Here is a 15,937-nt window from a genome sequence, read left to right on the forward strand (position 1 = left end):
TTTTTTTTGAATTGTCTATATGTATGTTCAAAATACTTATTTCTACTGTCTGTGTCTCTGTGAGTTTGTTCCGTATGGACTCGAAAACAGCTGGGCCGATTTTTTATGAAATCTCACATGAAGGTATTTTATGTGCCTGGCAGTGTTCTTAGATAAGTTTTTTTTTTTTTTAATCGAAATGTCTTCGGTAAGTATCGCTAATCAATAATCGAAATAATCTGGTGAAAGAAGGAACAGGCGATTTTGACCAAAGCCAACACCTTACACAGCCTAATATCACAAGTGCATTTAAGAAGTTTTATTACCACATGAGCTGACAGTATAAAATCTATAGGTTCTTTAATATGAAAGGGGCGTGTTCAAAATGAATGTTTCTTTTTAGAGCACAATTGAAGTATGATACCTGACTTTTGCATTTTAAACTTGTATTCAAGCCATTATATATAAAAAATAATTTTATAAAAACAATAGTATGTTCTCTACAGTGCAATAAAATTTGATTGAAAAATGGGCGATTTCCCCGATTTTGATGGCAATAAAATAATGGGAGTATGAAGCATTCGTTGATCATCATTCAATTGCGGGCAACACCGGGTCACCCTACTAGTATCAAACTAAATTGCACCTGCCATCAATCTTCCAAAATGCTGAAAAGTTTGTTCCACAATAATTTCGATAGTCGAAAGCTATGTTATAGGTTGTTTAATACAAGGAGGAAATCAGTTGATGATCACCTGATCTTGATGGGTGGCACAACCAAAATGGCAATAGACAGGAAAAGTTGGAAGTTATTCACAAAACGTCTAACCTCCATCATGACAAAAAACAATGAAAATTTTTAAAATCTATATATTAATACTGTAGAACCTTTAACATAGGTACAACATAGATCATGATTTCCAGATTATAAATTATTTGATCGGGAGATCCTATTTATTAAAACGGAGGGTAGAAGGTGATAACATACTACGAACATTAAATTATATATATATATATATATGTATATATATATATATATATATATATATATGTATATATATATATATATATGTATATACACACTAATTTAATGTTCGTAGTATGTTATCACCTTCTATCCTCCTTTTTAATAAATAGGATCTCCCCATCACCAAAGACTTAGTGTAAAAAAATAAAATAAAATTTAATAAGAAATGATGTCCCTTTGGTCGGTACATGCAACTAAAACATGCATTTTTGGTTTTCTGGCTAGGTTTTAAGAGTAGTATCTGTTCTGTCTTAAGATGGTATAATGATATTGTGGAGTTTCCGTTCACACCGGGCGTCCGTACTAGTCACAGACTCCTATATTGGAGATAATCCTTAATAACCAGATATATTCTGACACTACATTAACCAGATTAGCAGATAAATACTTTTACAGTTTTAACAAAAGGGTTACAGTAATATTGCAGGGTCTCCATTCATGTTGAATACCCAGCAGCAATATATTACATATAAAAGATGCCACTATGGAATACACACAGGTCCCACTAACAATGATGATAATAATAATAATAATAATAATAATAATAATAGTAGTAGTAGCAGTAGTAGTAGTAGTAGTAGTAGTAGTAGTAGTAGTAGCAATAATAATAAAAATAATGATGATAATAATAATAATAATATTTTTTTTAGTGTTATCATAAACTAGTGCCACACTAAATAAGTGAGGAAGGTCAAGGAGGATGGAAAAACCAAGGAGGGAAGGCACTAACCAAACCTCCGCTGGATGAGTACAAAGAGGACTGGTATCTTGAGGAGACTTATTACAACTCAAATCCTAGTGCAGACCAATGGTCGCTACTAATGAAAAATCAATGGTAAACGGCTATTGTGATAAAGCAAACTAATTTACAAAGATAAAAGAGGTGGTGAGTACTGGAAATCTTGGGAGACTTGTCACTCAGACTTTAGGAAACACCTCCGGTTGTTGTCAAAGAGAATTCTTTGATGATGGTCTGTGTGAAAACTCCTAGTGAGTAATCATAATATACTATGAGTTTTTAAAAAATAATTTTCCATAAACATTTACTGTGTTCATCAGTCAGTATCACACTCAGCCTTTACAAAAGTGATTTGTTCTCTTTCGGAAACTCAAAAATAAGAATAAAAAAAACAACCTTTCTCTAACTAGATGAATCACGCATTCAACAATGCAACACCATTTTTCAAGAAATTAGAACCTACGTATATACTTGTGTATTAGTCGAATTTCTGGGAGATGCTTTTCAGGTTATTTGGTGAGGAGGGGTCGACTTATACGTAGGTAATGTTTTTGGAAATGTTGTCGTTCGATCATAACATAGAAAATGCCATTTTTTTTGTGCACTCGGTATATACCGGTAATCCTAGTAATTAATTGTACTCCTCCTTCCGAGCCCCACTGCAGTGTGTTTGCCAGCATGTAAGCAAATGCGCGGTTTTTCAGTGGGAGGCTTAATAATAATCGGAATAACTCTTGCAATGTTCATTCTCTAGACGTGGCTATAAGCCTAAGTTCGATATGATATATTCGATAATGGTATTATCTTTTTTTAGTAGGTTAGGAAATGCAGTATTTACGATATGTTGTTCTCCCCTAAGTTCAACAAATTTTAACAATTTAATGGCACTTAACACGTGTTCACATTATTACAGTATATTACGGCTCATGCAACGTATGTGTTTACGTTATTATGATAAGTGACATAAATTATGTCTAAAACATTAACTGCGCCTGGAATCTACAGCATGTCATTGATCAGAATGTCTGATTAGCAACATTTGCGTTCGTTGCATGTAAGTGTGCAGTGGGTTGGTTCTATATATGAAAATCTAACAGATCACACTTGCATAAATGCACATATTATCGCTCACGGATGATGAGAAACAATTTATTGTCTTACAAAAAAAAACACCAATAAGGAAATTATCTGTGCAAGAAAGAACCATGAGACAGACCATTTAATTTGTCTAGAATCTACAGTCGACTTATACACAGGTAATACCTGAAAATGACACAATTTTTGGTCTTAAACTGCATATTGACTTATACACAAGATCGACTCATACAAAAGTATATACAGTAATCTATCAGGAAAAAATTCAACAACAGGATAATTCACCATATTGGCAAGAACAATATGACCCTGTGATTACGAAGATAGAAAAATGGGATTAAATTACATCCTTGTGTGTAAAACAACCATATAGTATACAAGAGTCGTTAAAAAGGTTTGATGGTTCACCCAGAAATAAAACCTATAGCTCAACATTTGTATTATGATAACACACTAACAATTTTGTCCTGATTGTAGACTATACAAAAGTTATAGGTGTGAAATAAATTTAAAAGTGGACAAAACAGGGCTTCAAACAGTCATAAAATATCCACAACAGAATATATAAATATTTCCAATGGAAATCCATGAGAATATGGGATGGATAATTGCTAAAAACTTGCATTCCTATATATTTGTGAAGTGGGCTGCAGAACTGAAATTGCATAACGTAGAAGATGCCCCTTGTTCAAGTCGTTTAAAAGTCTGAATCACTAAAAAACAAGTTTTACTTTAGATGACATATAATTGCTGTACAGTTAGACATCTAAAGAAGTGGTTCTCAACCTTTCAAATATGGCGACCCATTTTAGAACAAGCAATTAGGAAGCAACCCCAATCTTTAAAATATATTATACTATTCAGTTTTTGTACAACAAACTGCCATATATTTCAATTATTGAATTATAGATTATTTGTTCGTGAAGTAACTATACATTCCATAAATCCACGATTAATTTCAAATTTATCCACGCACACAAATCAATTGGTGACCCCAGGTCATTGGTACCGCAACCCCAAATAAGATCATGACCCACAGGTTGGGAACCATTAAGCTAAGGCATCAGTTTTGATTTAGTTCATATTGTTTGGACAGATATCTTAGAGATAAGTAAGAAATCTGAAAAAACGGGTTTCAAGAACAGATATCAGACTACAATTCACTTACAAACAAACTCTTAGAATATCCAAAATAATTCCTTCGACATATCAGTTCTTGGTAAATCATCAAAGATAAATAACGTCAAAAGCAGATGGGGATCATTTAGATATACTAAGTGCTGTTGCTATCTCCTCTGACCAGAATATACATCAGCGTTTGGAGAGTGCATATGAATTTGATATTCTGTAGAAATTTTCTCTTTGTGGAATTATGATGCTCATTCAATTCAAGAGCAAATACCAGAATTAGATTTTCCACTTCAGATTTGTGACTCAAGATGAAGTCTGGATTGATTTCTTTGAACTCGAATCAAATATTCAAAGCAAATAATGGAAAAAGTAATATTTAACCCTGAAAATGTTCTATTGGCAAAGTGATGACTTTTGTTTTGTTTTGATTCTGAAAGTCCAATTATGATAAACTACCTGAAAAAGAGACAAACTATCAACGGACACCATTGTGCATCAACATTACTACTGTTCAAGATAAATGAAAAATGTATTTTCACTGAATGACTACAATTCAAATCTAAAAAAAAATTTTTGTAAAGATTCTTTTTTAAATATGCTTTCATCAACTTTCAGAATTTTCTTTGTTCCTCAAAATATAAAAAGATAATTTGTTCACGGTACTCAAACATTCCAAATAAAGAAATTAAGACTTAATTCCCTTAATATATTTATCATCCCTTTTTTTCAGCATAAATCCATAAAACAGTTTCTTTCTTTATATATTTTGCATATATCAAGAACCCCCCCCCCAAAAAAAACCCCAACAACAAACAGAACTTTGCAAAAAGCTTCTATATAGACACTAATTAAAATGAAATACCCCGCCTTTTTAAACATATTCAAAGATCAATCCAATTCAAATGAGGTATCAAATCTAATTGTAGTCTTGATATTTCCCACACTCTTATAAAATGGCCACTCATCAATGGTTTTGTCCAGTATATCCATGTTCTTTATACATACCTGGTGTTTCTTCATTTTGTGTTGGTTTTGATTTGTTATAGCCATCATCATTCTCTATATGTGAAGACAACATCGATACAACTCTGTGACAGTCAGGGTACATCAATGCCGTTTTCTTGCGTCGTTTACCACCAGATGAAGTTCCAATTTCCTGCAACGCAATGTAGACAAATATGGTGTGCAATCTTTTAGATAACATGATATGCAAAATAAGTAGAGATAGAAACATATCAGTAGATTCTTTTTAATTTTACAATGCCATGAAGAGAAATGTTATTTTTTCAGCAGCCTATTCTTTTATATGAGTCATCAAAAGGCCATACACGTAGAATATCAATGAATATTGATAACAAAATGACTCCAAATCTCTGTGAATTCACCCAGTCTACAATAGGACCCATCATGCATATTTGAAAGTCACACACGCCTGACGAAGGGGAGATGTTCTGAAATCACGGATATGCCACCTGACTGCCTGATGCAAGTAAGAACATATTGTAAAATATTGTATATATATATATATATATACATATATATAATAAAATATGCTTTTCACTCTACTGTCGAGACATAAATATTTATGTCTTGGCAGTAGAGTGAAAAGCATATCTTATTTTTCTTTTATTAATATTATTGGAATTTTTTCCTTTTTTCCCTTGTACACATTTTTGTGAATTATTCCATGGATTTCTGCCTTTGGATTATTTTGGACCATCTTCCACTTACGGGATTTCCTTGGATTTTACTTGTGCAAATGGAAATTCAATTAACTTTCTTGAAGTTATATATTTGGATTTTACCGTCACTGGATTATTTATCTTCCACCAGACTATCCATTCATGTGTAATCAGCTTTTTCTTCACCATATTCCCTCTGCTTCATTTTTTTGTTATCAAGTAAGATCTTTGATTTACTTGTTGTTTCATCAAATTCTTTTGCATGCAAAATCCGATCCCGCATTTTGCTAATTCCTACCCTCTGATGAGAAGGAAAGTATTTCTTCGAAACTCCGCGGATTAAGGACTATCCACTTATCTAGTGTTTCCTTTTCAGATTAAATATGTTTTTAACTCATTTCAAAGTGTTTTTTAACATGTTTTATTAACTGTTTGCTCGTGTATATATATATATATATATATATATATATATATATACCCACATGTATTGAATCAATAAAAGTGAAACTGCATATCTGCTTCCACCATTATATCTTAAGTTGCTTTAGTCTGAGTCTATTTGTTACATCTCTGCATTCTTTTTATTCTAATTTAGTTTAAAATTTTACTTATTACATAATAGCATCATGGGTTTGCAACCAATATTTTCTTTCAGTCAACAATTTTGACAGATATAAGCCCGGAATAAAAAAGAAATTAATATTTTTTTCTGGAGGTTCCAACTCGATTGTAAAGTTTCTGAAACATCAGCTAGTTATGGATTTACAAATGATTAGTGAGCAGACGGTGATTTAAGAAATTCCATAGTGGTAATGAGAGGCTTGAAGATGTAAAAGTTTATCGAACAATCATTAATTCTTGATAAAGAATCTTTGAAATCAATTGTTGAACAAAACTCACATCAAGTTGTCAGAAAAATATCTGAGGCACTGGATGTCAATATTTCAACAGGTTTTGACCATCTGAAGCAAATTGAAAAAAAATTGAAAAGCATTTTCACCTGAGCTCAATGAATGTTTTTTAAGTGTTATTTCCTGAACTTTCTAATACCTGAAATTAATTTTGTATATTCAATGATGAGGATGTGGCTGCGACATTATAGATGAGAAGTGAGACAAACTTTCTTTTTGAACTTGATTTAAGATATACCAGGCATTTCAGTGATAGCTGCTTTGGTGGAGTTTAAGTATGTGGAAGTATGAATGATTAATACCATAGTTCATACAATGGTTTTTATTTTACAATGGAGTCACCACTTATCAAGGTCCAAAGGCCATTCAAGGATAAGGGTTATTGACTAAATGATTGTCATTGAGACAACAGCGTAGTAATCGTTAGTGATTGTATAATTTGATTATTTAAGGGGACGGCTCAACAGGAACTTGTTTACATTGAACGACCATATTTTAATCAGCTGGAAAGGAAGCCAGCGGAACAGAGTTCCACAGACAGTCAGATCTAAGTAAAAACTTTGTTCATGTAATCTGCGTTTAGATTTAGGCACAGATAGAGAGTGAGGGAATTGTTGATAGTGGTTGTAGTTAGGCGAGTAGTTTTTGTGAACGTTTCGCAAGAGGGGACTCTAGATTGAAGCTCAGACGAGTACTTACAATGAAAATAAACAGGCAAACTCACAACATCTCTTCTGTGGAAAAAAAACTAAATCAGATTTGGAGCTAAATTATTTGGATTATTCTTCAGGCGCATAATGTTGAACGTGGGAATATTTATGCTGAATTTGTGAATCTATATGGAATTTTGAACGGAATCTATTATTTAATATGTGAGAGTAGATGGTTGTTATTTCATCAGCTATGACCTAGTAGAAGTCTTAAGTAACTGAGTTTTATTATTTAGATTGTTTGGACTATTATCTTGGTTGTTTTTTTCCACGTTTCAGCTAATGTAACCCCCGAGTGTCTTCAAGTGCATTCACACTGGATGCTATTGGTGAATAGTGAAAAATGTTTGTTTTTGTTTTTTTGCTTTCCCAACGAACATAGTCGTTAGAAATTCAAAACGCAAATAGCGCCAAATCTATTTCATTTCCTTTCTTTGTTTTTTTCATAATTGATTTTTATTTTATTCTTTAAGTATTGCTTGTAGTGGAGATTGAACCTTTAACCTCTAGAAGACTGCCATGCAGACATATGGCACAACAAATAATGATGTTAACTAGTTTCAGCTGACAGTTTTCTGGAGGTTGAAGGTTCAAGTCTCACTACAGATGATACTAACAAAAAATAAGATTAAAATTAAGTTCTTTACCCAATCATGGATGGTGGAGTGAGAACAATCTAATCGTGCAAGATATATCAACATTTCTTATAGATTCCCAAAATGTACCTGAATAAGGCCGGAGGTACATCAGCTAAAACTTTGTGAGAATAACAGTGAAGATGAGAACAGTAGTCCTAATAATACAAATCATGAATCATCATCTCAAAAAATTCTGAAGCATCATATAACTTGTTTTTGTGATCATTATAATCCCATCTCCAGTCATTCATGTGTGACATAAAATGAAGATGGCAGCCCAGCAAGGATATGTGATAAAAATGTAAAATTATTATTTTATTATTGGAATCCTTTGAGATGAGTGATTTGTATATTTGTTTTTTTGTTTGCAGACTGTTATCCTCATCTTCATTGTTGTTGTTTTACAATGTTTCGGCCAACTATTTCTCTGACGTTCATCAGACAGTTAACTGCATTGGAATAGGAATGCTACGTCTCTTTACTATGTCCTCTGTGATTACTACCTTCCATAGTTGTCGTCGTCTCATTTTGTTTTTGATCAACTAATCCTCCGGTTGGCTTTGGGTAGGATTGAAACCGCTATCTTCAGACAATGCTTACGTGAAACCATAGAGATTCAACGCTACTATCCACTGCACCACAGATGCCAAAGGGCAATCACCGTTGGATTTTTTGGTCTTATAATTCCAAATTTTTTGTTCTTATCTGATCTTCCATCGTCAGGCCCATACCAAATTATATATTATTTTATTTTAGTTAATCAGTTAAGATACATTCCTATCCCGTTGCAGTTAACCACCTGATGAAGGCCAGAGGAATAATTGACCGAAATGTCGTAAAACAACAATTACTAAGATGAAGATAACAGTAGGCAACTAAATAAATAAATAAATAATGTCAAATTACATGTAAATATTGTTTGCTAAATTCAAAAGGTTATCAGATATGATTGACAGGATTTTATCATAGAATCAGAAAGTAGATCTGCTGGTAGGTCTAATGATAATCAACACAGGTAGTTTTAAAGAAAAAAATCATTATCATCAGTAGTAGTAGTAGTAGTAGTAGTAGTAGATATAAGTGTTTAAACCTCCTGTAACGATAGTCCAACCAAAAGCAATTCTTCATTAAGGAAATGGACAAGAAATTAGTTTAACTGAAATATTTTTCCAGTGAAAATCGTTGTTCTCTCTATTATACATAAATATAGTAGCCTACGTGAGAATAATATCCAAAGAACATCAATAATCTTGGCTCATAAGAAATAGAGATAGATATCAAGATTCCTTCATTTGAAAGATATACAACACATGTATTGATCAGACTACTGTTCTCATCTTGAGTGTTATTTTTGCAACGTTTCGGTCGGTTTGGCCTTCAACCATGTTCAGGCATGTTTGTAAATTGTTTTGAAAAGAAAGGAGAAAAGTTACTGGCTCCATAGATATTTTCATACGCTTGGAGTTAGTCTCTGTCTTATGGCTGAAATTGGTTCCCAAAGGGGAGGCAACTCTATTAAAGATCAAAATTTCACACATAAGATGAGAACAATAGTCTAATCAATACAAGTAATATAAACAAATCAGCCCTCATCTAAAAAATTCAGAACTTTAATATACAACACATGTTGCCACATTGATACTGAATAATTTAGTATGTGTTAACAAAATAGATTTCTTTTTATTCTTTCCTTCTTAAGACTCAAGTACAGTTAAATAATAATGAGTTTCAAGAAATTAAATAAAGGTCTGTTTTTTTTCTTATTGTGAGTAGGTTACTGTATGTCAGACACCTGAGGAAGGATCAAGAGATAGAGTATTTGAAACAATAAGAAAGGATACTGGTTGTAAATTATGTGAACTATTAATCACTGTGCTATTTTATTAGAATCAGACGTGTTAACCAATTTTTGGAGTAAGCAATCTAATAATCATAAACTCTTAGAATATATGTGCATTTCAATACTAAAATTATGTATCTTTTGTGCTTTTAATTTTTATTTAAAATTACATAAATTACATGTTGTTTGTGTTTACATTAAAACTATGGTAGCGTAAAATACTCATTCTATTTGCCATTCGGATGAGAGTTCTTAAGTCAGTAGATATAGGACAGTTGAGGTAGCAGGTCTAGATAGCAAGAGAAGCAAGGTCAATTGGCAAAGGAAGGCCAGGGAAAAAATCACTGAAGTTAAGTAATGTTGAACTTGAGCAGTGATGGGTGACCATTTCAAAATACAAGGCGCTCTATGTGGGAGGATGCTGACACCTTCCTACAAAGAAAACTACAAAAAAGGATGTTGTTTCATCTGAGTAGGATATATATGTGTGATTTAGGAGTGTTTGTGAATTTTATATTCCCGAGAGACTTCCTCTTTTGGAAGAAAGCCGACTCAATCGATCCATGGTAAATGCAATACCAAGTAAAAGGAAAACATGATTAGAAGTGATTAGGGTGGACTTAAGAGAAAGAAGGATAAATAAAGACATGGCCAGAGTGGAAATCAATTTCTAAAAGTCATTCAACAGATTGCAGCATCAAAAGTGAATTTTCAACTGATGCTTAAATGAATGAAGCACATGAAATAAAGTACATGAATCATCCAAACATCAAAATAGTGAGCCTTTTATGCTGCTGTAGTCGTATACCCAAAATAGTATTATATAATATGAGGGTCGTTCCAGCAGTAAAGCCTCCTATTTTTTTTTTAACTCAAATAAGAGTGGTATCATTAAAACAAGCGACCTTTTCTGCTTCAGAATTTAATTTTCTACATAGCCACCAACATTCTCAATGCACTTTTGCCAGGAATCCAATGATGCATCTCTGCTTTTGATGCACGTCCATGAAAGGGGGTTGCTTTCTTGGAGTTTCACACAATCAATATCTGCAACAGAGTGATGAAATTTTCAGGTCATGAATGCATCAGTTCAGTCATCATAACAATTTGCAACCCTGTCTGATCCATTTGGGCAGAATAAAAAAAATAGGAGGCATTAATTTTGGAACACCAGCTCGTAAATAAAGACTAAGACAAAAATAATTTTAAAAAATAACGAAAATAAGATATTCATGATCAACATGTACAATATGTTATGACTATTGCAGTTTCCACTTCAAAAATTGTTTTTTTTTTTTTTTTTTAAAGAAATAATATAATGCATTTTTTTTCCATGGTGTTATTATTGCAATGAATTACCAACATTTTAATTGAAAGAACAAAAAAGATGTCTTGTGATCTAACCTGATACACAACCTCCGCAGCTGTCTGGAGATCCATTCCTGATGCAGCACCTTTGTGTTTCATGCTACTCCCCTTTCTCGAATCTGCAAGATGACCACTCCTGACCATGTCTGTCTCTTCTATCCAGGTGGTCGGAGCATCAGTAAAAGAAGTAGCCTGATTTGAAGGGAACATCAGCTGTCGCTGTTCACATATTTTTGAAGAGTTCTTTCCGCTTCTTTGTGAGTCCTTTCTCCGAGTGTTGTATCGAATATAGCAGATGGAAATAAAAGCTGTAATTACTACCGATATTGTTACAGCTACTGACACTATAGCGATTAGAAAATCTAATTGAATATTTTTCTCAGCTTCGTCGGCCTGTATGGGCACAACATTGTCAATTGTGAATGTTTTGTTGCTCACAGACAGCACCAAAGTTAAATTAGTCGTAGCAGATTGGAATGGGTTGCCACTATCCATGACAACAAATTGTAGGTCGTAAGTTCCTGCATCCTGTTGCGTGACTACACGTGTAAAAGTTAACAAACCAGTGTAATGGTTGATTGTAAACAATTGTTTATCATTGCCTGCAGTGATTTCATATTTCAGAAATGCATTCTGCCGGCTGTCTCGATCCGCTGCCCTTAGGATGGTTATATTTTTAGTGTGATGCGGGTAATAAACCACATCCATTGTAAAAGGGTTAACGCTTGGATAGGTAAAATGAGGTGCATTGTCATTTTCATCCCTCACTTCGACAATGACATTCACAGTGTTATTGAGGGGTGGTTTCCCATTGTCTTTTACGAAAACCTGAAATTCATAGATGTTTTGAAATTCATGGTCCAAGGACATAACTGTAGTTATCAATCCATGGTCGTTTATTTGAAAAGGTAGAAAATGCTTGTCGTTGGATCGGAGAGAATAAGAAAGCTTATCTCCAGGTCCGAGATCAGGATCTGTAGCATTGATGTAACCCACAGCATACTTGGCTCTTTCATTTTCTTTGATGCTAAATTTGTATATCTTCCGAGAGAACTGTGGCTGTACATCGTTTACATCTACAACACGTATGATAAACTTACTTTCACTATGAAGACGTGGAGCACCTTTGTCTTGGCATGTAATTGTGATATCATGGCGATCATCTGTTTCACGGTCTAATGACTTTCTCAGGGTTACTTTGTATCGTTTTTTACTTAGGCTCTGCAGTTGGAACTTGTCATGATGCAGAACACAGCTGACTTCTCCATTCTGTCCAACATCCGGGTCAATCACTCTTACATAAGCTATGAAGCTGCCAACTTTTATATTTTCCGGAATGGAAACAGTATTTTCTATCAACTTTGAGACAAAGTTAACATCTATCGTTGGAGCATTATTCTGCTGGTTGATCACATTCACTAGAACTAATGCTATCGAGCTCAACGGAGGAATGCCACCATCTGTTGCTTCAATATATAATTCATGTGTTAATTCTTGCTCTAATGTAAATCCTTTAGCTAGAAAAATTTCCCCAGTTACTTCATTGATTTCAAAATGAGATTTTGCAATTTCCGATGTCTTTGAACTAAACTGATAAGAAATCTGACCATTCTTACCATAGTCAGCATCTCTTGCAGACAAAATGGCTACAGCTGATGTCTCACTTGGTTCGTTCTTAATTGAAACATTGTAGGAATTTTGCGAAAAGATTGGAGGGTTATCGTTGACATCTGTAACTAAAATGTAAACGTCCAGTATGCTTTGCTTTGATGGAGATCCTCCATCTTTGGCAATTACTTGAACCATATACGAATCTTGCACTTCTCTGTCTAGTGTCTCTTCTAAGTTGATTCCTAGTTTTGATGTTCCATCCACGCTTTCAGATATTGATAACGTAAATGGGTCATTGGCGTTCTTTTTAAGTTGGTAATTAATCTGTGAATTAATCACCCCAATATCTTTATCAACAGCATTGGGGATAGATCTTCTTGTCCCCTTGGTAGATTCCTCAGAAAATTCTATATTCACCCGTTTGTAAGGAAATTCTGGTATATGGTCATTAACGTCTTGGATTATGACTTTAGTCTCTAAGACTTTCATGAAAGAAGCACCTCTTTGGATGGCCACTTCAACCATTTCAAAACATTCTTTCCTATGCTTGCACATAGATTCTGCATCCAATATATGAGCAGTGTACAGTTTTCCCGTCTTTTTGTTCACACTGAATAGCTGAGAGCTGCCGGGCAGTCTGACTTGCAACTGGTTGAATGTGATAAGGCTGCGGTCTTGGGGCCGAATATCATCCATTAAGTGTGAGTCAGCAGCAATGTCTCCCACATAGCTGCCTGGACTCTTCCCTTCTTCCACAGTATAGGTGAGATCCACACAGAAACACATGTGGAGAGCAGAAAGTAGTATACACAGTAGTACGCACACTGGTACCAACATGTTCCTGGTAAGGTAAAATCCATCCAGATTGAAGATGTTAGACAAAATCACCACGTTATCTGTAAAGATAAAAACAGAAATTAGCATTTCTCTTCTTTTTGTGACAAAATTAAATGCACAAAATTATTTTTTTTAATTGACCACATCGTTTCATAATACATTGTTATAAATATGTTCTGCTACAAATTATAGAATCTCCTCTTATTAATCAACTAGCTAACCGCCCGGCATTGTCCGGCCTTACAATATGTTTAAACATGATATTTTAATTTAGGATTATATATTGTTATTATAGAATCAATTCTCTATTGATCATTATAATTTGTCTGGTGTAGTAATTTGCAAAAAAAAAAAAAAAAAAAAGAATAATAATGATAATGTCGTTCATCAAATTCTAACTGTGCTTGTTTACAATATCATGTCAACAGATATTTGAGCTTGACAATCTTAAACATAGTCTTTCTTCTCTTATGTATAAAAACGAAGAATTTTTACAGGGGAATATTTTACGTTACACCAGCCAAGGGAAATAATTTTATTTTCTGTAAAATCTTTTCTTTTTTATCTATAAGAGAAAGACTATTTTTAAGATCGGATTTTTTCGATTTTCAATATTTATCAGATGAATTTCTGTACAAACCATATCTAAGAACACTGACAGATATATAAATTAGCTTTGTGGGAAATTTGCAAAAGATAGGCTCAGCCGTTTTGGAACTTATGAGAAAGGAAATCACACACACACACACACACACACACACACACACACACACACACACACACACACACACACAAAGTGACTTTTATATAATAGTAGAGATATAGAGAGTTCCTTTTCTATTAATGATAAATACATGCAATAAATGTAAATGTATTAAATGAATGATACTTATTATTTCCTCCTCACTAGTTATCATGTCAGTGATCTCTCACTGGTACAAACAGGTGGCTCTCTCTGGAATTGAAATAACAATAAGCCTCTCCTAGATTTCAGTATTCTTTGCATGATTCCAGTTGAATTATACATGATGCTATTTCTCCTTGGTCTTTCTATCCTCTCAGACGTCATTGGCAGCATCTGAAATTACTTTAATTTACTCATGTTCACCTCTTACAAGGCATATTGTCACTTGGATGTAAGGGGCTACTATTTGGGACCATGCTTAGGAAAGATTAACAAGATGTTGGTTTACATTACGTTTCAACTTCTGCATATCAGTACAGTAAGGGAACAAGTAGCAGGAAGGGAATTCCAATGTTTAGCTGTTCGATGGGAAGAAACTATTAGAGTAAAAAGCTTTCTAGGGACCTCAACAGTGAAGGAGTGTGATTTTGTTGCTAACTGGATTTTTCGGGTATATGTATATCAAGGGGGTACAAATGCAACAAGTTAATCAGAGCACATTTCATTAAAATATTTGTAAAACAGGCATAAAGATGCAACAATGTGGCGATGTGACAGGGGTTGGAGCTTAGTCGACAAAGTGAGATATATTCGTTTTACAGAAAGTAATCTCCATTATCAGAACTATCAGAGCTTATGCAGAGGCATTGTACAAGAAATTAAAAGAAAAAAACAAGAAACTCATGCTCCCATCCCTGAACCCCCATATAAATATGCTAGTCGATTTACCTTTAAGCATCAATTATAGTGTACTCTAATTATTAAATTTGCAAATAATAATGAATATTTAATGTGAGTTATTGAAAGATCAGCAACATTCTTGTGTAAAAGCAAGGATTTAAAAAAAAATAGGCGTGGGGGTAATCTATTCATATGAAACTCAATGTATCTGTGTATGTATGTATGATTTTCACTCGTTTCCTATAGAAAGAAACGTTAAAAAATCTACACAAAATTCTAAAAAATATATTCTTATGTAAAATTTACTGAAGGCAATGGAAGTGGTCCTAGAATATTTCTAAAGATCAAAACCCCTCTAAAAGCTTCAAATATATCCTATGTTTATGAAAGTTTAATTTAAATCCTATGTATTTAAATTTCTGGAGAAGACAATGGAAGCGGCCCGTCTGTATGCCAAATATGTATATGCCTCTAACTCTAAGTGGTCCATGGAGACAGAAATCCCTCAAAACGTAAAAAGTATATCTAATTTTAACGAAATGTAAACCATATGTATAAGAAATTTAGATAGTTTTTGAAAATTTATAGCCTTTTGTTGTTATTTTTTAGATAAGCTGAAGATGGAGGAGGTAGTAAAAACAAAGTAATTCGAGCATAGTGAAAGAAAACATAGTAGTCATCCTTATTCAACCCCAATCAATATCCAGTCTTCCTATTACTGTTAACTAAAAGTGTATACACACAAATATTGGAAGGAAGGTGCTATTTGGTAGGAATAAAATAG

The 15,937-nt window shown here is 33.5% G+C and overlaps 1 protein-coding gene across 5 annotated transcripts in view; it reads right to left on the reverse strand.

Annotated features, from left to right (window-relative positions):
* The window catches only part of LOC145241996 (protocadherin beta-2-like), a 36,151-nt gene that overhangs the window by 2,792 nt on the left and 17,422 nt on the right, over positions 1-15,937 (reverse strand). For all 5 annotated transcript variants that reach the window (XM_080104880.1, XM_080104882.1, XM_080104884.1 and 2 more), the window contains 2 exons: positions 11,157-13,627; positions 4,977-5,127 (listed from right to left, as the gene is read on the reverse strand). In XM_080104880.1, the coding sequence (XP_079961006.1) occupies positions 4,977-5,127; positions 11,157-13,568 (2,563 nt within the window). In that variant the 5' untranslated portion in view covers positions 13,569-13,627. The remainder of the gene's footprint in view (positions 1-4,976; positions 5,128-11,156; positions 13,628-15,937) is intronic.

This window comes from Euprymna scolopes, chromosome 21 (genome assembly GCF_053919585.1).
Source record: "Euprymna scolopes isolate OS-2025 chromosome 21, ASM5391958v1, whole genome shotgun sequence".
In the NCBI taxonomy this organism is placed as follows: domain Eukaryota; kingdom Metazoa; phylum Mollusca; class Cephalopoda; order Sepiida; family Sepiolidae; genus Euprymna; species Euprymna scolopes.